The sequence below is a fragment of the Felis catus genome, chromosome A3 (assembly GCF_018350175.1).
Source record: "Felis catus isolate Fca126 chromosome A3, F.catus_Fca126_mat1.0, whole genome shotgun sequence".
Lineage (NCBI taxonomy): Eukaryota > Metazoa > Chordata > Mammalia > Carnivora > Felidae > Felis > Felis catus.
This window is the reverse complement of record NC_058370.1, coordinates 110,050,913-110,075,697: the sequence shown is the minus strand read 5'-3', so window position 1 is coordinate 110,075,697 and position 24,785 is coordinate 110,050,913. Positions and strand designations below refer to the sequence as shown.

The 24,785-nt window shown below is 40.3% G+C and overlaps 1 protein-coding gene across 3 annotated transcripts; it reads left to right on the top strand.

Moving 5' to 3' along the window:
* Window positions 1-30: 30 nt before the first annotated feature.
* NDUFAF7 (NADH:ubiquinone oxidoreductase complex assembly factor 7) lies at window positions 31-24,221 on the top strand. Of its 3 annotated transcripts, none has more exons than XM_019827677.2 (10): window positions 31-158; window positions 488-648; window positions 13,937-14,017; window positions 15,008-15,118; window positions 17,922-18,135; window positions 18,975-19,033; window positions 19,943-20,053; window positions 22,481-22,624; window positions 23,032-23,205; window positions 23,938-24,221. In XM_019827677.2, the coding sequence occupies exons 1-10, from the start codon at window positions 89-91 to the stop codon at window positions 24,148-24,150; spliced, it is 1,338 nt and encodes a 445-aa protein (XP_019683236.2). In that variant the 5' UTR covers window positions 31-88; the 3' UTR covers window positions 24,151-24,221. The 3 variants fall into 3 exon arrangements, with proteins under 3 accessions (XP_019683236.2, XP_011279457.1, XP_019683237.1); XM_011281155.3 differs by having other exon boundaries at window positions 59-195; XM_019827678.2 differs by lacking the exons at window positions 31-158; window positions 488-648 and adding an exon at window positions 162-195.
* Window positions 24,222-24,785: the final 564 nt, after the last annotated feature.

Genomic DNA, 24,785 nt, shown 5'->3' with positions numbered 1-24,785 from the left:
TACCAGCACAGCACGCGCAAACAGCCCAGAGCCTCCTTTCGTTTGCCTGAGTGACGTACTTCCTGCAGGGGCGGGCTCTCTCCCGGAAATGGCTTTACTCCACACCCCGAGAGTGCGCGCTGCAGCCTGCGAAGTTCGGCATGAGAGTCCTTGCAAGGGTAGGCGTGGGTCCGCTGTGCTCCGCGGCTCGCGCGGGTAAGCGTTCGCCTCGCCAGAGCCCCGGTTGCGGTAGAGACTGTCTGGGGTGCCTTCCTCAGTTGGGCGCTCCTGGGGTGCAGGACGCCTCTTGGGGGTTTTGAGGTGCAGACGAGTCCAGCCTCAGACCCCAAATGGCTGGTCGCGGGCACTGTGCGTTCCTGCCGGCGCCTGGTGGGCTTGCTTCGTGCGAGATTAAGAGTTAACGCAGCTGCTTCGGAAGCACTCAGGCTGCTTGCACTTGCAAAGAAACTAAGATTTTTTCATGGTCCCGTTTAACTGTTTTTCGCAGTCATTCCCTGTTTTTGGAGAGGGAAATACTTCAGTTCCGGGAGAGAGCCGGCAGAAAACCAGGTGACACCAATGCTGCGGCATCTTGTGTACAAAATCAAAGCAACTGGCCCCATCACTGTGGCTGAGTACATGAAGGAGGTCTTGACCAACCCCGCCAAGGTACCAGTCGGGGAGCCCGAGGACCAGGCCCTGCTCTAGCGGCCTTGAGGTGTGAGCCAGGAGGGGCGTGCACAGGGAAGCCCCAAGTCCAGGCAGCGGTGGTGCCTTCTACAGGGGAAGAGCCACTCCCACAGACCTGGAGATGGAGAATTAGTGTCAGGTGGTTAGGGATGGATCAAGTCAGTGGCAGTGCCATAAAGAAGGGAGAACGAATTCCAAAGCTGTTCAGGAGGCAGTGTAACCCACTGAATTTAGGAAATGAGGATGTCTTTCCTACCTGGGCTGATTGATGGTAGCTGGTGGTATCATTTCTCTGGGAGAAGGGAATGTAGAAGGAGAAAGAGCAGTAGCCTCTTTAAGAGGGAGGGAAAGGACAGAATTCAATCCAATATATGAACCTGAAGTGCAGACAGGACTTAAGTGGAAATCTACAATAGGCATCTGGAATTATGAATTTAGTCCTGGAGCTTTGTCTGTGTTGGGATGGCATTAGCAGGCATTGGAAGCATATTCTGGGTTTCCTTTTGGGGAATGGAAGGTGTAAGTCTTTACGCTTCAAGGATTAAGCACTGCCCCTGCTCTCTGTCCTGGATTTCCTTCTCTGCTCAACAAGGCCACTTGGTGAAAGCTGGGGTCCTTTTGGTTTAGAATGTATTACCTGTTGGTGGGTCGAAATATGAAATCTGGACTTCTGGGGTTTGTTTAGCCTATTGCTGTTGGATGTGGTGAAGGCAGGGATCCTTTCATACCTGTACTCAGTGCTACCACATACCAACAGTTCACATAGGGAGAAACTTTAGAACAAACATCTGTGTGTTAGAGTGAGGGTTCATTCATCATTGATTCAGGCTCCAAAAGGGCCAGGCACTATCTCAGGCACTGGGAATACTGCAGTGGACAGTGGAACATGGCACTTATGTTCTAGTGAGGAAATGATCTATAAGGAAACAAGATAATTATAAATTGTTGCAAGTGCTTCTGAAGGCAAGGAAAAGAAGAAAAAAAAAAAAAACCTCAGCAGGTTGGTGGGGTTGAAAATAAGTGGTGCAGTGGGAGTAGGGGTTGTAAAAGTTCCCTTGGTAGGTAGGTGGCCAGGAAAGGCTACATGGTTGAGATGGGCCAGCCTGGCAAAGAACTGGGAGTGAGTCCCCGATGGAGGAAGGGGAAGTACAAAGTTTTGGAGCTGGCAAATGTCTTGGCATTCACAGAGGAAAAAAAAGGCACCAGTATGGCTGGTGGGTGGTGACTGGGGGTGGCAGGTAATGGTGAGGAAAGTAGATGAGTTTGAGGGAGGAGCCAGTTCATTCAAGGCTTTCCTGGAACTTAGACTTTTGTGTTAGTGCAAGGGGAGAACATCAGGAGGTGCATTTGATGCATATTGGTGATGACATCCAGGCAGAGACAGCAAGTGAGCAGCTGGCTTTAAGGGTCTAGAGTTCTTGAGAAAGATTGGATATGCATATATTAATTTGTTCACCAGCGTATGGATGCTGTTAAAATCCAAGGAATCTGAAAGAATATATTTAGAGAACCGAAGGTTACTCTGGATTAAGCCTTGAGGAAACTCTTTGAATTTAGAGTAGAGGCTTTTTTTTTTTTTTTTAAATCAGCCTTAATTTTTATTTAAAATTTGTTAAACCTTTTTTTTTAATTGGAGCATAGTTGATACAATATCACAGTTTCAGGTGTACAACATGGTGATTTCGATGACTGTACCTTATACTATGCTCACCACAAACGTAGCTACCATTTGAAAGTAGAGTTTCTTAACCTAGGGATCCTTGAATAGAAACGGGGCTGTGACCTTGGATGGGAATAAAAATTACACTATTTGCATTAGCTTCTTTTTTTCCCCCATTTTTACTGAGAAATAATTGATGTACGTCACTGTATAAGCTTAAGGGGTACAGCATGATGGCTTGATGTGCACATGTTGTGACATTACCGCAGTGAATTCAGTTAATATCCACCTTATGTAGATACATTAAGAAGAAAGGAAACAAAAAGGGAGAAAAATTTTTTTCTTGTAATGAGAACTCTTAGGATTTACTTTCTTTTTTTTTTTAATTTAATCTTTTGTTTTTTAAAATTTACATCTAAACTAGTTAGCATATAGTGAAACAATGATTTCAGTAGATTCCTTAGTGCTCCTTACCCATTTAGCCCATCCCCCCTCCCACAACCCCTCCAGCAACCCTCAGTTTGTTCTCCATATTTATGAGTCTCTTCTGTTTTGTACCCCTCCCTATTTTAAATTATTTTTGTTTCCTTTCCCTTATGTTCATCTGTTTTGTCTCTTAAAGTCCTCATGTGAGTGAGGTCCTATGATTTTTGTCTTTCTCTGGCTAATTTCACTTAGCATAGTACCCTCCAGTTCCATCCACGTAGTTGTAAATGGCAAGATTTTATTTATTGCTTGCTGAGTAATACTACATTGAATACATATACCACATCTTTTTTTTTTCTTTTTTCTTTTTCTTTCTTTTTCTTTTTTCTTTTTTTTTTTTTTTTTTTACCACATCTTCTTTATCTATTCATCCTTTGATGGACATTTGGGCTCTTTCCATACTTTGGCTATTGTTGATAGTGCTGCTATAAACATGAGGTTGCATGTGTCCCTTTGAAACAGCACACCTGTATCCTGTGGATAAATGCCTAGGAGTGCAATTGCTGGGTCGTGGGTAGTTCTATTTTTAGTTTTTTGAGGAACCTCCATACTGTTTTCCAGAGTGGCTGCACCAGCTTGCATTGCCACCAACAATGCAAAAGAGATCCTCTTTCTCCGCATCCTCACCAACATCTGTTGTTGCCTGAGTTGTTAATGTTAGCCATTCTGACAGGTGTGAAGTGGTATCTCATTGTGGTTTTGATTTGTATTTCCCTGATGATGAGTGATATTGAGCATTTTTTCATGTGTCGGTTGGCCATCTGGATGTCTTCCTTGGAGAAGCGTCTATTCATGTCTTTTGCCCATTTCTTCACTGGCTTATTTGTTTCTTGGGTGTTGAGTTTGATAGATTGTAGAAAACTTTGTAGATTTTCGATACTAACCCTTTATCTGATATGTCATTTGCAAATATCTTCTCCCATTCTGTCGGTTGCCTTTCAGTTTTGCTGATTGTTTCTTTTGCTGTGCAGAAGCCTTTTATTTTGATGAGGTCCCAGTGGTTCATTTTTGCTTTTGTTTCCCTTGCCTCTGGAGACGTGTTGAGTAAGAAGTTGCTGTGGGCAAGATCAGAGAGGTTTTTGCCTGCTTTCTCCTCCAGGATCTTGATGGCTTCCTGTCTTACATTGAGGTCTTTCATCCACTTTGAGTTTATTTTTGTGTATGGTGTAAGAAAGTGGTCCATGTTCATTCTTCTGCATGTCGCTGTCTGGTTTTCCCAGCACCACTTGCTGAAGAGACTGTCTTGATTCCATTGGATATTCTTTCCTGCTTTGTCAAAGATTAGTTACCCATACGTTTGTGGGTCCATGTCTGGGTTCTCTATTCTGTTCCATTGATCTGAGTGTCTGTTCTTGTGCCAGTACCATGCTGTCTTGATGATTACAGTTTTGTAGTATAGCTTGAAGTCTGGGATTGTGATGCCTCCTGCTTTGGTTTTCTTTTTCAAGATTGCTTGGCTATTCGGGGTCTTTTCTGGTTCCATACAAATTTTAGGATTGTTTGCCCTAGCTCTGTGAAGAATGCTGGTGTTGTTTTGATAGGGATTGCATTGAATATGTAGATTGCTTTGCATAGTATTGACATTTTAACAATATTTGTTCTTCCTATCCAGGAGCACGGAATCTTTTTACATTTCTTTGTGTCTTCTTCAATTTGTTTCATAAGCTTTCTATAGTTTTCACCTCTTTGGTGAGATTTATTCCTAGGTATTTTGTGGGTTTTTTGTGCAACTGTAAATGGGATCGATTCCTTGATTTTCTGTCGCTTCATTGTTGGTGTATAGGAATGCAACCGATTTCTGTGCATTGATTTTATATCCTGCAACTTTGCTGAATTCATGAATCAGTTCTAGCAGTTTTCTGGTGGAATCTTTTGGGTTTTCCATATAGACTATCATGCCATCTGCGAAGAGTGAAAGTTTGACCTCTTCCTGGCTGATCTGGATGCCTTTTATTTCTTTGTGTTGTCTGATTGCAGAGGCTAAGACTTCCAATACTATGTTGAACAACACTGGTGAGAGTGGATATCCCTGTTTTGTTCCTGACCTTGGGGGGAAAGCTCTCAGTTTTTCCCCATTGAGGATGATATTAGCATTGGGTCGTTCATATATGGCTTTTATGATCTTGAGGTATGATCCTTCTATCCCTACTTTCTTGATGGTTTTTATCAAGAAAAGATGCTGTGTTTTGTCAAATGCTTTCTCTGCATCTATTGAGAGGATCATATGGTTCTTATCCTTTCTTTTATTGATGTGATGAATCATGTTGTTTTGTGGATATTGAACCAGCTCTGCATCCCAGGTATAAATCCCACTTGGTTGTAGTGAATAATTTTTTTAACGTATTGTTGGACCCGGTTGGCTAATATCTTGTTGAGGATTTTTGCATCCATATTCATCAGGGAAATTGGTCTATAGTTCTCCTTTTTAGTGGGGTCTCTGTCTGGTTTTGGAATCAAGGTAATGCTGGCATCATAGGAAGAGTTTGGAAGTTTTCCTTCCATTTCTATTTTTTGGAAAAGCTTCAAGAGAATAGGTGTTAACTCTTCCTTAAATGTTTGGTAGAATTCCCCTGGAAAGCCATCTGGCCCTGGACTCTTGTTTTTTGACAGATTTTTGATTAGTAATTCTATTTCCTTACTGGTTAAGGGTATGTTCAAATTTTCTATTTCTTCCTGTTTCAGTTTTGGTAGTGTATATGTTTCTAGGAATTTGTCCATTTCTTCCAGATTACCCATTTGATTGGCATATAATTGCTCATAATATTCTCTTATTATTGTTTTTATTTCTGTTGTGTTGATTGTGATCTCTCCTCTTTCATTCTTGATTTTATTTATTTGGGTCCTTTTTCTTCTTGATCAGACTGGCTAGTGGTTTATCAATTTTGTTAGTTCTTTCCAAGAAATTTGTTAATCAAATTTTGTTAATTCTGGTTTCATTGATCTGTTCTACTGTTTTTTTGGTTTCGATAGCATTAATTTCAGCTCTAATTTTTATTATTTCTTGTCTTCTGCTGGTTTGGGGTTTTATTTGCTGTTCTTTTTCCAGCTCCTTAAGGTGTAAGATTAGGTTGTGTATCTGAGATCTTTTTTCCTTCTTTAGGAAGGCCTGGATTGCTATATACTTTCCTCTTATGACTGCCTTTGCTGCATCCCAGAGGTTTTGGGTTGTGATGCTATCATTTTCATTGACTTCCATATACTTTTTAATTTCCTCTTTAACTGCTTAGTTAGCCCATTCATTCTTTAGTAGGATGGTCTTCAGTCTCCAAGTATTTGTTACCTTTCCAAATTTTTTCTTGTGATTGATTTTGAGTTTCATAGCATTGTGGTCTGAAAATATGCACGGTATGATCTTGATCTTTTTGTACTTACTTAGGGCTGATTTGTGTCCCAGTATATGGTCTATTCTGGAGAACATTCCATGTACACTGGAGAAGAATGTATATTCTACTGCTTTAGGATGAAATGTTCAGAATATATCTGTTAAGTCCATCTGGTCCAATGTGTCATTCAAAGCCATTGTTTCCTTGATGATTTAAAAAAAAATTTTTTTTTAACATTTATTCATTTTTGGGAGACAGAGACAGAGCATGAGCGGGGAAGGGGCAGAGAGAGGGAGACACAGAATCCGAAGCAGGCTCCAGGCTCTGAGCTGTCAGCACAGAGCCCGATGCGGGGCTCAAACTCATGAACTGTGAGATCATGACCTGAGCTGAAGTCAGACGCTCAACCGACTGAGCCACCCAGGCACCCCTCCTTGTTGATTTTTTGATTAGATGATCTGTCCAATGTTGTGAGTGGGGTGCTGAAGTCTCCTACTATTATGGTATTACTATCAATGAGTTTCTTTATGTTTGTGATTAATTGATTTATATATTTGGGTGCTTCCACATTTGGCACATAACTGTTTACAATTGTTAGGTCTTCTTGCTCTGTAGACCCCTTGATTATGATATAATGCCCTTCTGCATCTCTTGATACAGTCTTTATTTTGAAGTCTAGCTTGTCTGATATAAGTATGGCTACTCCGGCTTTCTTTTGTTGACCATTAGCATGGTAGATGGTTCTCCATACCCTTATTTTCAATCTGTAGGTGTCTTTAGGTCTAAAGTGGGTCTCTTGTAAACAGCATATAGATGGCTCTTGTTTTCTTATCCATTCTGTTACCCTATGTATTTTGATTGGAGCATTGAGTCCATTGACATTTAGAGTGAGTACTGAAAGATATGAATTTATTGCCATTTTGATGCTTGTAGAGTTGGAGTTTCTGGTGGTGTTCTGTGGTCCTTTCTAATCTTTTGTTGTTTTTGGTGTGTGTGTGTGTGTGTGTGTGTGTGTGTGTGTGTGTGTGTGTGTACATATATATATATATATATATATTTTTTTTTTTTCATCTTTTCTCCCCTCAGAAAGTCCCCCTTAAAATTTCTTGCAGGGCTGGTTTAATGGTCACAAACTCTTTTAATTTTTGTTTGTCTGGGAAACTTTTTATCTCTCTTTCTATTTTGAATGACAGCCTTGCTGGATAAAGAATTCTTAGCTGCATATTCTTCTGATTCAGCACACTGAATATATCCCTCCACTCCTTTCTGGCCTGCCAAGTTTCTGTGGATTGGTCTGCTGCAAACCTGATCTGTCTTCCCTTGTATGTTAGGGACTTTTTTTCCCTTGCTGCTTTCATGATTCTCTCCTTCCCTGAGTATTTTGTGAATTTGACTGTTTGACTATTTGACTTATTGATGGTCGGTTTTTGTTGAATCTAATGGGAGTCCTCTGTGCTTCCTAGATTTTGATGTCTGTGTCTTTCCCCAGGTTAGGAAAGTTTTCCACTATTATTTGCTCACATAACCCTTCTACCCCTATTTCTCTCTCTTCCTTTTCTGGGACCCCTATGATTCTGATGTTGTTCCTTTTTAATGAGTCACTGATTTCTCTAATTCTTAAATCATGCTCTTTTGCCTTAATCTCCCTCTTTTTTTCTGCTTCGTTATTCTCTATAAGTTTGACCTCTATATCACTGATTCTCTGTTCTGCCTTGTCCATCCTTGCCGCTGCTGCATCTATCCATGATTGCGGCTCAGTTAAAGCATTTTTAATTTCATTCTGGCTATTTTTTACTTCATTTATATCTACAGAAAGGGGTTCTAATCTATTTTCGACTCCAGCTAGTATTCTTATTATCATGATTCTAAATTCTGGTTCAGACATCTTGCTTGTATCTGTGTTGGTTGAATCCCTGGCTGTTGTTTCTTCATGCTCTTTCTTTTGGGGTGAATTCCTTTGTTTTGTCATTTTGAAGGGAGAAAAGGAATTAATGAGGTAGAAAAATTGAAATTAAAAAAATTAAAATTAAAAAAATATTAAAGTTAAACATTAAAAACACACACATGCACACAAATCAAATAGATAATGCTAGATCCTAGGTGTGTTTTGGTCTGGGTGTTGAAAGTGGTTTGACAGATTAGAGAAAAAAAAGGGGGGGGAAGGAAATCGTTTGAGAATTTGAAAAAATGAATACACTGAACTAGACTAAAATGAGATGATGGGGGTAAAATAGAATTTGAAATAATATGCACAAAAATCAAGAATATAGTAGAAAAAAATTAAGATATTTTTAATAAAAGTTAAAAATAAATATGAATTTCTTCATTTTCTGTATTTAAGAAAAAAGAAAAGAAATGAAAAAAATAAAATCGTTTGAAAATTTGAAAAAGTGAAAACACTGTAGTAGACTAAAATAATGGTGGAAGTAAAATAGAATTTGAAAAAATTTACATAAAAGCCAAAAATATAGTAATGAAAATTAAATAAGAATATTTTTAATAGAAATTGAGAGTAAAAATGAAGTTTTTCTGCATTCAAGAAAAAGAAAAGAAATGGAAAAGAGAAAAAGAAAGAAAAAAAAGATTGTATGAAAATTTGAAAGATTGTATGAATACACTGAAGTAGACTAGAATGATGGAAGTAGAATAGAATTTGAAAAAATTTACACAAAAGCAAAAAATATAGTAATAAAAATTAAAGATATTTTTAATAAGAATTGAAAATAAAAATGAGTTTTTTCTTTTTCTGTATTCAAGAAAAGAATTGTAAAAGAGAAAAAGAAAAAAAAGAAAGAAAATTGAATAGATGAACCTGCTAACAGATTAAAGTAGGACTGAAATTGTTTCATTTTCCCCTAGAAGTCAGTCTATGTAGCTCTTTATTGTCCATAAATTAAGCCGATGGTGAGACTTGTGTTCTTAAAGAGCAAGGTTGGCCCAGTTGGGTGGGGCTCAGTGTAACAGCTCTGCTGTCCACTAGATGGCACTGCTAGCCTATTGGGGTGGATTGTTGCAGCACTTGCAGGTGCATAGGCGCATGCACGGGAGTGGAGAAAATGGTGCCTCGCAGCTACCCAGTCTGTTCTCCCGGATCAGCAATCGCACACCCATCCTCTGTCTTCAGCTCTTGTCCACTCCCCGCTTTTTCACTCTCCATGATCAGGCCCCAGGCAGTACCTCTCTCCCAAGTTTTGTCTCAGATGCGGCTGTTTTCCCTGGCCCCTTACTTCTGAAGGACTGTGGCTTTGACCCATTGTGCCCCTCTGCGGGATGGTCTCACCGAGCGATAGCCGAATGAGCAATGGCCGAACGTCATCTGCACCCAGGAATGCCTGCTGTACCCTGCTGTTGCCGATGTCCTGAGGCTGCAGCCAGGTGCAAGCCTGTCCCAGAAAATGGTCGCAAGACAGTGTAGCAGCAGCATTTCAGGGATTATGGAAAATCACAACACACATCTGGCACCAGGCCTCACTCTCAATGGCCTTGCCCCAGCACCAGCGAATGTGGCTGCCTTCTGGGGTCTACTGGGACCAGGTGGCTTCAACAGTCTCTACCAAATGTCCTTTCATTAGTGGAACCACTTTTCCCTGTGTGGCCCGAGAACCTCCTGGACCCCACTCTGTTCCTGGGGATTCGCCCTTCCCACCGGAGCACCGCTAGGTATTGAGCGGCTGAGTTGCAGCCTTTGTGCTCCCTTTGTTTACAGTCTTAATGGAATTTAAACCCTCTCCTTTCTCCCTTTTTAATTTAGTCCCTGCGGCTGTTTCCAATTTTCCACTTTTTCCTCTAGCTGCTTTTAGATACTTTTAGATACTTTTCCCATATCCGTGCCACCCCCCCCCCCCCGCCCCCCGCCTCCGGTCTCCATCCTCTCTCCACCCGCAAAAGTGGTTCCCTACCTTCCACGGCTTCTCGCTTCCCAAGTTCAGCTCTCCACGCCGTGTGCCTGCTGAATTCTGTGGTTCAGGCTGTGCAGATTGTTGTGTTAATCCAATCAGTTTTCTAGGTGTGTAGAATGGTTTAGTGTTGGTCTGGCTGTATTTCGTGGACACGAGACATGCAAAAAGCTTCCATGCACTTCCGCCATCTTGCCTCCTCCCCTCTCTTTAACATTTCTTGTCAGGCCAGTTTGGTAATGATGATCTCCTTTATCTTGTTTTGGAAATTCTTTGTCTCTCCTTCTATTCTGAATTTTAATCTTGCATGGTAGAGTATTCTTGGTTGTAGGTCTTTTCTTTTCAGTGCTTTTAATATAGCACTCCTTTGTTCCCTGTAAAGTTTCTGCTGAAAAATCAGCTCATAGCCTTATGAGGTTTCCCTTGTATGTTACAGTTTTCTTTTGCTTCTTAAAAAAAAATTTTTTTTTTTTTTAATGTTTGTTTAGTTTTAAGAGAGAATGAGCTGGGTAGGAGCAGAGAGAGGGAGACACAGAATCCAAAGCAGACTTCAGGCTCTGAAGTGTCAGCACAGAGCCCAATACGGGGCTCAAAGTCATGCAATGCAAGATCGTGACCTGAGCCAAAGTCGAATGGTTAACTGACTGAGCCACCCAGGGGCCCCTCTTGCTGCTTTGAAGACTGTCTCTATCGGGGCACCTGGGTGGCTCAGTCGGTTAAGCGTCTGACTTCAGCTTAGGTCATGATCTCATGGTTCATGGGTTCAAGCCCCACGTTGGGCTCTGTGCTGACAGCTTGGAGCCTGGAGCCTGCTCTGGATTCTGCACCTCCCTCTCTCTCTGTTCCTTTCCTGCTCTCACTCTGTCTCTCTCTCTCTCAAAAATAAAGATTTTTAAAAAATGAAAAAAGAAAAGACTGTCTTTATCATTACTTTATGCGGTTTTAATTATTATGTGTCTTGTGTACCTCCCTGGTTTGTCTTGTTAGGTGTTCTGTGTGCTTCCTGGATGTCTGCTTTCTTCCTCAGATTGGGGAAGTTTTCAACTATTATTTCTTGAAATAAGATTTTCGCCAACCTCTCTCTCTCATCCTTCTGGGATTCCTAATAATGTGAATGCTATTATGCCTGAAGATGTTGCAGAATTCCTTTAACTTATTCTCATTAAAAAAAAAATTTTTTTAAAGGTTTATTTATTTTGAAAGAGAGAGAGACAGAGCACGAGCAGGGGAGGGGCAGAGAGAGAGAGAGGGAGACACAGAATCTAAACAGGCTTCAGACTCTGAGCTGTCAGCACAGAGCCCGATGTGGGGCTTAAACCTATGAGCTGTGAGATCATGACCTGAACCTAAGTTGGATGCTCAACCAACTGAACCACCCAGGCACCCCTAAATTCTTTTTCTTTTTGGTCTTTAGTTTGTTTGCTTTTCATTACCCTGTTGGATTACTAATCTGTCCTGCATCCTCTAATCTGCTGTTGAGTCCCTCTAGGATATTTTTCATTTTAGTTATTATATTCTTCAGCTCTGACTGGTTCTTTTTGAATATTTTCTATCTTCTTGTGAAGTTCTCACTGCATTCATTCACTCTTAAGTCTGCTGAGTTTCTTTATTGCCATTACTTTGAACTCTTTATTATTAGGGTTATTGCTTATCTGAGTTTCATTTAGCTGTTTTTTCTGTGATTTTGCTTTGTTCTTTCATTTGGGACATAGTCCTCTGTCCCCTCATTTTGTTTCACTCTCTGTGTTTGTATATATGTATTAAACCAGCTACATCTTTTGGTCTTGAAAGTAGTGGCCTTGTGTAAAACAGGTCTTCTGGTACCTTATGTGCGGTCTCCCCTGGTCACCAGAACCACATGCTCCAGGGATATCCCTTGTGTGGCTGCATGTGCCCTCCTGTTTATATACCACAGTTTCTTTATCCATTCATCCATTGATGGACACAGGCTGTTCCCATGTCTTGCCTGTTATAGACAATGCTGCTGCGAACATGGAGGTGCAGGTCTCTTTTCGAGGTAGTGTTTTCATTTTCTTTGGATATATTCTAGAAGTGGAATTGCTGAATCATATGGTATTCTATTTTAAAGTTTTTGAGGATCTTCCATACTGTTTTCCATGGTGGCTGTACCATTTTACAGTCCCACCAACAGAGCACAAGGGTTCCCTTTTCTCCACATCCACACCGACATTTGTCATCTCTTGTGTTTTTGATGGTGACCTAACATGAGGTGGTATCTCATGGGTTTAATTTGCATTTACCTCCTTAGCTTCTGAAAGTTAGCATTTCTCTCATTATGAACAGAGGAGACATCCTGTGGCATCAATAATACCTGTGACCTTAACATTAGTGGAAATCACTGATGTTGTCATACCCAACAGAGTGATCGTAGGTATCTCACAATAGCATTGCGCTCATCCGTATTTCAAAACTTTGTTACTTATTGGACCTTAAGTTTGGCTTTATTAACATACTTCTAAAGCTGCATGTATATTATTATATCATCAGTTTAGTTTTTAAATATTGGATAAGTATTTTTCTTTTTTTTTTTTTTTAACCCTATGAGTTTTAAAGTCTTGCATTTAAAAACATTGTATGAAGGGATCCATAGCCTTCATTAGGCTACCAGAGTGGTTTGTAATGCACCACAAAAACATCCCTGCAATCTTCACTTATGAAGAGAAAGCCTAGAGGGGGAGATGCTGTATGAAGTGAAAAGTTGTTTTTTGGTTTTTTTTTTAAGTTGAGAGTGACTCAAGTATATTTCTGCTGCTGAGAGAGAGAAGTTAAAGCTATAAGAGAAGGGGATGATAACAAGATCCTGGCCTATGAGGGCTGTGTGAGGAGAGGCAGTGGTCTAGAGCACAGGTGGGGGGTTAGGTTTGGGTAAGAGCAGAAGGTGAAGGCATTTCATCCTTTGAGTTCCGAGGAACGAATGGGAGCAGGTGGAGGCCAGTTGGGGTCAGGAAGCTGAGTCAGTCCTATTTTGTAACATTCTTTACTTCCTGTGTAGATTGGAGCCCAGGTCACCTGCAAAGAGTAAGATGGCGAAAGAAGGGGCTTGAGGAGCATAGAGGAATTTTTAACAGAATTCTTGAGTATTTCTTGAAGTTTAGACAGTATGCTGAAATTTGGAATAGTATGGTAAATAAGATAGTTCTCTATCCCGAATAACGGTGTTTCTTGGTGAGGAACACAGATACATAAATAAATAAGCACATAAAAGGAAGCACTGCATTTAGTCTGAAGTTGGAGGGCCGGAGGAGGAGGTCAGGGAAGGTGACATTTGAGCGGATACTCACTTTGATTGAGTGTAAGATTGCCAGGGAGGAACAGGCGGGGAGAAAGGAGAGCATCTGCAATGGCATGGGTTTGTGGACAAAGAGGGCTAATTAAAAAAACAAACAAACAAAAACTTTTCATGGACATATAAACTTCATATGGAAAAATGCATAAACCACAGGTATGTAACTTGGTAAGTTTTCACAAAATGAACACTCCCTTTTCCCAAGCATCCAGGTCAGGCAACAACATCACCAGCAGGCGTGGCTAATTTGAAACAGTGAGAATTGGGGAGAGGAGGCTGGAGGGAGGGGCAGGCAGGATCTTACTGTGTTGGGCGTTGGGAGCAGGGAGGGGCTGGCGGGTGTGGAGAGGGACGTGGCGTGGCTTCTGCCTTGATGGTCAAGGAGGGGTCATGTTGGGCTAGTATAGTTCTGCAATGTGATTGGTGCTGTGTAAAGTTTAAATCAAGTCACTGTGCTTATCATGTTTATTTAGAAGACGGAACTTTCTTACCAAATGATTATGTCATTGTATACGTTATGTAAGATTCTGGAGGGGTGTTTTACAAAACTTACTTGAAAGTTAATCCATTTTCTCCACGTTCTCTTTTTACTCAGGGATATTACGTGTATCGTGACATGCTAGGAGAAAAAGGAGATTTCATTACTTCACCGGAAATAAGTCAGATCTTTGGGGAGGTAATCGTCAATTTCAACTATAAAAGAAGCTAATATCTGGGTGCCTAGGTGGCTCAGTTGGTTAAGTGTCTGACTCTTGATTTTGGCTCAGGTTATGATCTAACAGTTCATGAGCTCGAGCCCTGCGTTGGTCTGTGTGCTAAAGGTGCAAAAAAAGCCTGCTTGGGATTCTCTGTCCCTCTGTCTTTGCATGCCTCTCTCTCTCTCAAAACAAACATTAATTTAAAAAGCTAGTATCACAAACACTTGAGAGCAGATCAGGTTGTATTCTTCTGTAGTAAGTAGTCTTTTACACCTTTGCTTTTGTGATTCATCAAAAGTTTTAATTTTTAATCATTTATGTGCTGGAGGAATACAGAATAATAGAGATAGGAGAGAGAGAAAAGTGAAGGGAGAAAAGTTGCAAAACCCTGAGGAGTTCGTGGGGCGAGGTGTGGTCTCAGGCCCCACCCTGCCGTGGTTGTACCGTAGTTCCAGTGGAAACCCCCCTCACAAATTTTCAGTTCTCCTCAGGAATTCCAGTTCATTGATTTCCACATAAAAACCCCCGATGAATTTAGAAATAGAAAGTAGTACACAAGAGGAAGTGGAATCCAGGTATTAAAAATGGTAATTGTGCCTAAAAAGCCATGTAATCGTATCAGTCATATGAATGTAAGAAATGGCATCATCTTATTTCATGTGTCTGTCTGCTGTTCCAACAGCAGCACCTTTCTGGAAGTGCTAGCCTCTTCCTTGTGTCAGGGGACCTCTTACAGTGGGGCTGCCTTTTAATGGTGCTCTGTTACTAGGCTTCCTAAGTGGTGTCTTTTGTAATGCCACCTCCGTGAGGCTTCTGGGTGTGCATACATATGTGTACATAGTAAATGACATACATGTGGTCATTGGCAAATATTTTGCTTTCTGGCATAAAATGCATATTTCCTTGGAGTTTTATATACTTTTACGCTATAATATTTCAGTATAGTTTTTTTTTTTTCCTTGTCGCAGTTGCTAGGTATATGGTTCATTAGTGAATGGATGGCCACTGGAAAAAATGCAGCTTTCCAACTGGTGGAACTGGGCCCAGGCAGGGGTACCCTCTCGGGAGATATTTTGAGGGTAAGTAATAAAAGGAACGTCTTCAGAGTCTCGTGTACTTGCCTGAACCTTTGTTCTTTTGATTTGTTTGCAAACTTCATTGACTTCAGTGGCTTTCGGTCCTCCCTCCTTACCTCCTCTTTCTCCGCTAAAATACAATGTCAGAATGATATAATGAATCATTACTTACTGTTGTCTGTTTGTAATCTAAAAAGTGAGGGTAGGGGAGAATGTGAAAGGGAAAAGCTTAAAACGTTTAGAAGACATCATGGGAGAATATATTTGTCTTCTAGGTGGGAAGAATTTGTGAATTATATAAAAGGCAGAAGCCATAAAGGTAAAGATGAATAGAGGGATAATTTCAACTACATTAAATTTAAGAAGTTATTGTTCTTTAAAGAAATTAGGAATTTTTTATTCTTCAAAGACACTGTAGGGGCGCCTGGGTGGCTCAGTTGGTTTAGCGTTCCGACTTCCAACTCAGGTCATGATCTCATGGTCTGTGAGTTCCAGCCCCGCGTCAGGTTCTGTGCTGACAGCTCAGAGCCTGGAGCCCTCTTTGTCTGCCCCTCGCCTGCTCATGCTCTGGTTCTCTCTCAAAAATAAACAAGCATTAAAAAAATTTTTCAGAAGACACATAAAGAGAGTGATAAGACAAGCTGCAAAGTGGGAGGAGTTATTTGCAACACATAAAGAACTGGTAGTTAGCATACATGAAGAATTCCTTTCAATCATTAAGAAGGTGACAGATAACTCAATAGAAAAGTCAGGCTAAAGATGTGAACAGGCTCTTCATGAAAGAGGAAGTCCTCATGGGCAGTAAAAACAAAAAGATGCTCAGACTGATTGGTAGTCAAGGAAATGAAAGTTAAAATCAGAGTGAGATACCACTGTGTCCGCAAGATTAGCACATTTGGCATCACCAAGGGTTGTTGAGGATGGAGAGATGGGGAGCAATGGGGACTCTCAGACACTGTTTGTAAGAGTGTAATTTGGGGTAAGCACTTTGAGACGTGCTTATTGGGCATCGTCTGCTAACGTCACAGTAACTTATACTATATGAGCCAGCAGCACTTTTACTGCTAGACGTGTGCCCTACAGGAGCTAGTGCAGATGTGTACCAGGAAACATGGTCAAGAAGACAGCAGCATTATTTAGAAGAGCAAAAAAAATGGAAACAACCCAAATGCCTATCAATGGGAAAATAGATCAATAAATTGTGGTACAGTCAGACATACAGTGGAATATCAAGGGTTGTGAAACTGCATGAAATCACAGCAGAATGCACAACACTCAGATGGACCTCAGTGTCTTGTGAGTGAAAATAACAATTTGTAAAAGAATCCAGATCATATGATTGTATCTATATAAAATCCCCAAATGTCAACATTCAACAATTTGTGTTTGGTGATACAAATGCAATTAGGAACATTTATAAAGAAAGAGCAGGAAATGATGGTGGTGGCATCTGAGGGTGAGGGAGGACACGTTTTCGAAGGGAAGGGTCGTGTCACTTTAACCAAAGATGCGGTATCTTTCCATGTATTGTTGTTTCTAGCACTCTACCTAATGTTTTGTAAAAACACTAAAGAGGTGGAATATTGTTTATAGTACATGATAAGTAATTGTGTTTGTTAAACTTTTGTAGTTACACTGTTTTGGAATCCATTAGGCTTTTAAAAACAAAAACATATTCAGTATACATTTGAATGTCTTGATGCAGTATGATTTTTGCTTGAAATTTGGAATCAAAGGATTTTTAAAAACGTGTAACATCTGACAGATAATCCTGATTATATCATATTTGGGGGTAAAAGAAATGAACCACTGTTTTAGGTTTCCAGTGTTCTATTTTATCGCTTTAAATTGGCAAAGTCATTTGTATACAAAATACTTAATAAGGTTCTCAAATAATATTGTCTTGTTTCAGGTACAATAAAAATCAAGCCCACAGCTCTTAAAATGCATACAGGATGCTTCTTTAGATCAATTCCTAAGAACTTTAAAAAGCTAAAGAATTTAAAAGAATGTTAAGAAAATGGACAAAGACATAATTACGGACTTGTTTTCATTTTTTGATCATAATTTCTGAAGGATTTTTCTCTTGGGAAGTTTTCCATTTGTAGTTTCATTTCCAAACGAAATTTGGAAAAATTGTCTTATTATTAGCCTATACCTGCTTATTCAGATCTCAAAAATAGGCAAATCAGCAGTGAAAATTACATTCAAATGAAAAATACTATTGGCGTACTTTATGCCTTGGCATTGAATTTTTAGCATTGAGATATTGATAAAATATCAGTGTTCTCCTTTTTTCCTCATGTTTACAACAGTTATAAATGTGTGTGGCTAAAAAAAATTAAAAATTGAAAGAACTGCGAAGTTAAACTGTCAAGTTTTTAGTGCCCTTCGAATTTGATTTCCTGAGAACACAGTTGAAACATCTCAAAGATGAGATTATTTCATAGACATAGCAGCTTCATAAAATCAGGGGGATATATACATTTCATGTTTTTGTTCTCTCTTTAGACTCCCTAGTCTGATTATTTACTGGATGCTAAATCTTTAATGTTTGTTTGCTAGTCTTAATTCTAATTTTTCTCATTAGGAAACCAAATTGTGCATTGTTCGTCTTTGATGTAGACTGTAATAACTGATAGCTTATGAATCTCACGGACTGCTGGAGAGTGGCTTGTGTGACGTTCCTCTGAAACCAAATTTTACTTCTGTGACATGAGCAAAGTGTTAAGGGAAATGGTTAGAAAACCTAAAATCTACTCAACACATTGTATTTTGCCATTTTTTTCTTTCTTTTTGTATTTAGGTGTTCAGTCAGCTGGGATCTGTGCTGAAAAACTGTGACATTTCAATACATCTGGTAGAGGTGAGCGAAAAACTGAGTGAGATTCAAGCATTAACACTGACTGAAGAGAAGGTCCCTCTAGAGCGAAATCCTGGATCCCCCGCATATATGAAAGGTGTTACTAAATCTGGGATTCCAATTTCCTGGTACCGAGATCTGCAAGATGTTCCAAAAGGTAATTAGTTTACACTGCGTGATGAGCTGATTTTGATTACCACCCATCCCAGCGATGATAGGCGACCACAAACGTGTAGAGCACTATAGTACGTTGACGCGATGCCACCAGGACCCTTACTCATAGGGAATAGCAAATTTGTTTCTAGAAGGTAGCATTGTATTAAAAAAATAACATGCCTAATAATAAGGAGAAATGCCTTTCATATGGTTTTGCACAAAAATGTAGATAGATCCCTATTGTACCTTTAAGTTTTTCCTGACCCTAAGATAGCACTGACGCTGAGGCAGTCCAAGGCGGTGGGGACTGATGGAAGCAGAGTTAGGTGGTTTGAGTTTAACTGTCTCATCTTTTGAACATCCTTGCTTACCTTCAGAGAGGTGGGAAAATCCCTGCACTCGGCAGGGACCATCCACTATGTTGATGGACCTCTGCTCCCACCTAAAGTGGTGGTCTGACCTTGACAAGCCACCTCGGCGAGTCCTGGGCTCAGCTGTCTCAGATGATTTTAGGAAGTTCAAAGCCTCTTTTAGCTAACAAATTTGGGTTCTAATTTCTTTCATGCCCTGTGATGAATAAAGGGTTAAATTGATAATTGGGATGTTTTGGCCGTCGGGTCCGGATATGTGGAAAATGAGGACGGTAGTAATTGGTCTTGAGCGTGTTCTCAAAGTAGGCGAAGCAGGGCCTGAGGTGGATGATTCTCTGGTAGCGATGTTTGTGGAAGCCACCTCAGGTTCCTACTCAATCCGCTAGGCGCTTTCTTTTGTTGACGTTCAAAAGAACGATTAGATATTGCCTTAATGCTGAAACTATTTTTTCCTTCTGTTTTTAAATAGGGTACAGCTTTTATCTTGCGCATGAATTTTTTGATGTTCTTCCTGTGCATAAGTTTCAGGTATTGGTGGGATAAAGTCATATTTATAATTGAATAACAAAGGGGCTTATGTTGGAAGAATAAACGTGAATGGTATTTGATTACTGTTAAAGTTAGCTCTGTTTGGAATTCTGATGAATATAAATAATTGAAAAGCAAAAGTAAAAGGTTAAGTAGAATCTTAATTGTCTTAGGGTAACTATTAAGAATGTTTATTTCCCATAAGAGACTCTTAAACACAGAGAACAAATGGAGGGTTGCTGGAGGGGAGGTGGGGGGGATGGGTTAAATCGGGGATGGGCAGTAAGGAGGGCACGTTTTGGGATGAGCACTGGGTGTCATAGGTAAGAGATGAATCACTGGAATCTACTCCTGAAGTCAAGATTACACTGTATGTTAACTAATTTGAATTTCAATAAAAAAGCTTATTTTTCCAAGGACAAAGATATGTGAGAATATAACATGGTAAATGGCTTTATTGCAAGGAAGGATTACGTTTTAGCCAATAGTTTTGATATCCAAAGATTAAAATTTTTCCTCATTGAAACTGAAGTGAGCAGACTTATGATTTGGTGGTAATATATGTGTCCTGGTAATTTTTAAGGCTAAGAGCATGCATTGATTTGTTAGCAAAAGCTTTTGATTAGTCCTTCAGAGTCTGTTTTCCATGTTAGGGGGCACTTTCCATGCTGCTTAGTTTATCTTCAGCTCCATCACTTATCTAACCAATACTAGTAGTTTTCATCTGTCCATCTTACTGTTTGAAGGAATTGGAGTAATGCCTTCAAGTGATTTTAAGTGGTAAAATCCTTTGTAAATGTTAGTCATCTATCTTGTATATGACAGGAGAAAATTAATAGTTATTTTTGGGAGGCAGTTTTGAGGAAAAAACTTGTAAGAATTAGTTTTTATGTGTTATTTTGTGTTTAGAAAACTCCGCAAGGATGGCGAGAAGTATTCATCGATATTGATCCCCAAGCTTCTGATAAACTGCGGTTTGTTTTGGCGCCTTGTGTCACCCCAGCGGAAGTCTTCATACGAGTAGGAATACCACGCGAATCCTCATAGTCTTGTTTTCTGAGTTACTGCTTTACAGGGGCCAGGAGAGATTTGCTCTTAACATATGCGGTGCATTTTATGAGTGGGAAGTGCAGAGGCTATCGAGTCAGGAGCCTGGGGTAAAATCCTTTCTTGGGTGCGTGACCTTAACGTAACAGGGAAGTTAGTAAGCACTTACTCTGCAAGTTCTTCACCTTCTCCCTTCACTCACTTCCCTACCACGCGGTGATAGTATTGCCTACCTGATGGTACAGTAATGCGACAACTGTTTAATGAGTACTTTGTATATGTGACTCTGTATTTTCTCATTTAATTCTCAAACGATTATGTAAGCTTCATTCTACACTGCCAAGATGGTTCATGGGCTGCTGCTGCTTTTGCCCTCAAGGAGTAATCACAAGAGCCATTCTTGTGTTTAGGGTTCAAAAAACCCTATACTTGTGAGGAACGTTTAGGTTTTGGATTGCATGTTGTAAAAAGGTCTACTTTTTGGGCCATAACTAAGTACTTTTTCCTCAGAAGTTACTTGTTTCAAAATCACAGGAGCTTTTAAACATGAACCTATCAATTACTTTTTTTTTTTTCCAGAGCATAATTAAATTCAAATAGCAACCTGAGTGCTTGGGGGCATTTCTGTTTTTTCATATTCTAGCTTCCCAGTTTTACCTGAGTGAGAAGCAAATTCATAGCTACCAAGAGCTAACCCCCTGCTCCTGGGAGATACAATTGTTTTCAGTTCTTGACTTGAGTGAGTGGTACTCACGAGAGAGGGAGCAATGACTTTCCCTCTCATTTGAATGGGGCAAATGGTGACAGAATCTGCCATCTTGAAGAGTGGTCGAAGATGGTAGGTATGTCACCACAGCACCCCGAGGTGTCAGTTTATGCCTGAAGTGGCTAATCTCATGGGGTTACAGTTCAACCACAGTAATGTATTTTATAAAGCTGGGGGATGGGGCACCTGGGTGGCTCAGTTGGTTAAGTGTCCAACTTCAGTTCAGGTCATGATCTTGCACTTCATGAGTTCAAGCCCCGCGTTGGGTTCTGTGCTGACAGCTCAGAGCCTGGAGCCTGCTTCCGATTCTGTGTCTCCCTCTCTCTCTGCCCCTCCCCGACTCGTGTGTGGACGCGTGCTCTCTCTCTCTCTCTCTCTCTCTCTCTCTCTCTCTCTCTCTCAAAAATAAACATTAAAAAAATAATAAAGCTGGGGGCTAAGTGCTTTATTGTTTGATTTAAGCCTCACGATAAGCCTTGTGTGTACATGATGAGGAAGCACTCTGCAAGTTGAAGTAACTTGTTTCTAGTAAGCAGTACGAAGAGCAGAGACTCAATTGCTAAGTGTGTGTGACTCCATACCTGTTAGCTCTGTGCCATTAGAGGCAAGATCAGGGCAGGTCAGTACTTCATTTTTTTTTTTTTAATATTTATTTATTTTTGGGAGACAGAGTACAAGCAGGGGAGGGGCAGAGGCAGAGGGAGAGGGAGACACAGAATCTGAAGCAGGCTCCAGGCTCTGAGCTGTCAGCACAGAGCCCAACGTGGGGCTCAAACCCAAGAAGTGCAGGATCATGACGTGGGCCTAACTGACTGAGCCACCCAGGCACCCCAAAACTTCATTTTTAAGAGTATATTAGGAAGGAGCAAAAGTTAATACAGGTTTTCATAATAAAGACCAACGCTTTTTCCCATTTTCTCAGGAGTTAGTGTAATGTCATATATACTAGTCAAGTTGACAAGTTCTAATACTGTCATTTCACTTTTTAGACTAATGGGCACTAAAATAAATAAACATCAAAAGAATCATCTAGACTATTAGGCACTTATTAAGGACCCTTAGTAAATAGTTGAATATCTTGGGAAATTATGGCCTCAGGTACAAGGTCATGAGCTGAGGTTTCTAGACAGAGGGCATATCATTGGAGTATCTTTTGCCCTAAAAGAAGGTATCAAAACATACTTACTTGCTAGGGTCTATCTTGTTATATTGGATTTATATCATTTGTTCTTTCAGCACAAATTTTAGAGCATCTGTTATTTGCCAGGCACTATTCTAGGCAGACAAAAATTCCTTTCCCATGCATTCAGCCCAGGGGAATATATTTATATGAATTACGAGCATAATATCACCATAAATAAAACTATAATGAACCAGCCATCTAGGGGTTTGGGAGGCATATGCCTTTTTATAAGAGGGATTGAAATTAAAGTATCTTTGTAAACTTAGTGGACGGCATCAAAGCACTAGGGAGTTCCATATAATAAAGAGGACGTCATGTGGAAAGTTGAGTGTGGACAACATAATGCGTATTGAGAAGGAGTGTATTGTAACCAAGAAATGCTCATTATAGAAAAACCCTAAGGAAACCGTTTTTTCAGTGATGCATTTTGATGCAGCTGTTCCTTTACTAGAGTGATGAAACGAGGGATCACGTGGAAGTGTGTCCTGAAGCTGGTGTAATTATTCAGGAACTTTCTCAACGCATTGCGCTGACTGGAGGGGCTGCGCTGATTGCCGATTATGGTCATGATGGGACTAAGACAGACACCTTCAGAGTACGTATAATTCAGCAAGATGACTTCTCAAAAGTTAATTGGCGTGCTCTATTAAGTTTTTAGGTTTGAAACTCATTGAAGATCTTTATCTTTGGCTTCTACAGTGGCTAGCATTGTAATATCACGTTGTTTTGTCATGAATATTCATTTATAGTATTATAATTCCTTCTCTATTCCATCACTGTGGGCAGCATCTTCAGGCACTCCAGGCGGCACTTTATATTGGGTTTTCCACATAGCATCTCATTTGAAGAAAGGTTGCTGTTTTAAGAGTTTGGAAACCACTGATTCAGGCTACGTTTTTCTTTTTAACAGCTGTTATGTAAAATGTACTAAAATGATAGCATTTCCTTAATCTTGATAACCACCAAAGGACAAAAATTCATCATTTTAAAATTATTTTCAAGGGATTTTGTGGCCATAAGCTTCATGATGTCCTTATCGCCCCGGGAACCGCAGACCTAACAGCTGATGTGGACTTCAGTTATTTGCGCAGAATGGCAGAGGGAAAAGTAGCTTCTCTGGGTCCAATAAAACAACAGACGTTTTTAAAAAACATGGGCATTGATGTCCGGCTGAAGGTAATGATTTATTTCACTATCTTAAATATTTCAATTTTGTAGTATTTCTAATATTACACTATGTGTTAACTAACTGGGATTCAAATAAAAACTTGAAACAAAATTTTGTAGTATTTCAAAAAAACCTTTAAAATAATAAGTACGTCTGGCCTCAGCACTCCTATTGTTAGCCAGATGCTTGGTATTGCTATTGTAGGGTATGGTGGAACCAGATCGCCTGTTGTGGCAGGGGAGCCTTGTAAGTTCCTGCGTCTCTGTGTGAGGTAGATTTAAGACTTCCAAATGGTGTTCGTGTTTGTTAAGAAAACTTGACTGTGTTTATCAGTAGATCAAACCACCTGGGAATATTTGCTAAACCTACAAATCCACAGGTTTGGGTCTTGGCAACCTACGTTCCCCCCACCCCCCCAGGAATTTTTATTTTTTATTTTATTATGAGAGAGAGTAGAGGGAGAGGGAGAGAGAATCCTAGGCTCCATGCTCAGTGTAGAGTCTGACACGGGACTCGATCTCATGACCTGAGCCAAAATCGGAAGTTGGACGCTTAACCGACTAAGCCACCCCGGCGCCCCAGCAACCTGGGCTTTTAGTGAGCACCCCATGACTCTTGAGGCAGGGGATCAGAAATCCCATCTTAAGTAGTGCTTTACTGAGTGGCTAACAGTCATGAGTGTTGCTGCATGTAACTAGGAATCCTTCTGGTTATTTCTTCTAAGAAGTTTTTCCTTTCAGGTTCTTGCAGACAAATCAGATGAGCCATCCAGGCAGCAGTTACTTCAGGGGTATGATATGTTGATGAATCCTAAGAAGATGGGAGAAAGATTTCACTTTTTTGCCTTGCTACCTCATCAGAGACTTCATGGTGGAAGCCATCCGATGAATGCGTGTCAGTCAAAACCTTCTCCGTCCCCTGTAGCTGGGTTTGGTGAACTTGCCTGGAGGTGATATCTCAATGTGGACGTTTTACCCCTAAGTCTGCCTAAGAAAGCAAAATAAAGGGAACCCATTCACATATATCACAGGTAAAATCCATATCGCAGTATTTTATGTCTCACAGCCAATAAAAATAGCCCATTTTAGATACAGTACAACTAAACATTGATCTTTTAAGGTTGTGTGTGGCTTTTGGCACAATTGTGTGCTTTCAGCTTAATGAAACAAGTTACCATGAAACAGAGTATCCTTAATTTTTTTAAAGTTTATTTTGTGGAAGAGAGCGTACATGTGAACATACTGGGGAGGGGCGGAGAGACAGGATCCCAAGCGGCCTTCATGCCATCAGTGCAGACAGAGCCTGATGCAGGGCTTGATCCCACAACTGTGAGATCGTGATCTGAGCTGTATCAAGAGTTGGACACCTAACCAACTGAGCCACTCAGGCACCTTGAAATGAATATCCTTTAATTAATAAGGCTAGTTGCTGTATTTTTATTTTAAAAAGTAAACATGAACACTGATTGGTTTAGTAAAAACTGGAAATCTAAGTGGCCTTTCACAGGGGATGGGTTAAATAGAACTATCCATAAAGTATTTTTAAAAAAAGAAGTAGAGTAGTATGTCCTTACCTCTAAGAAGGTAGT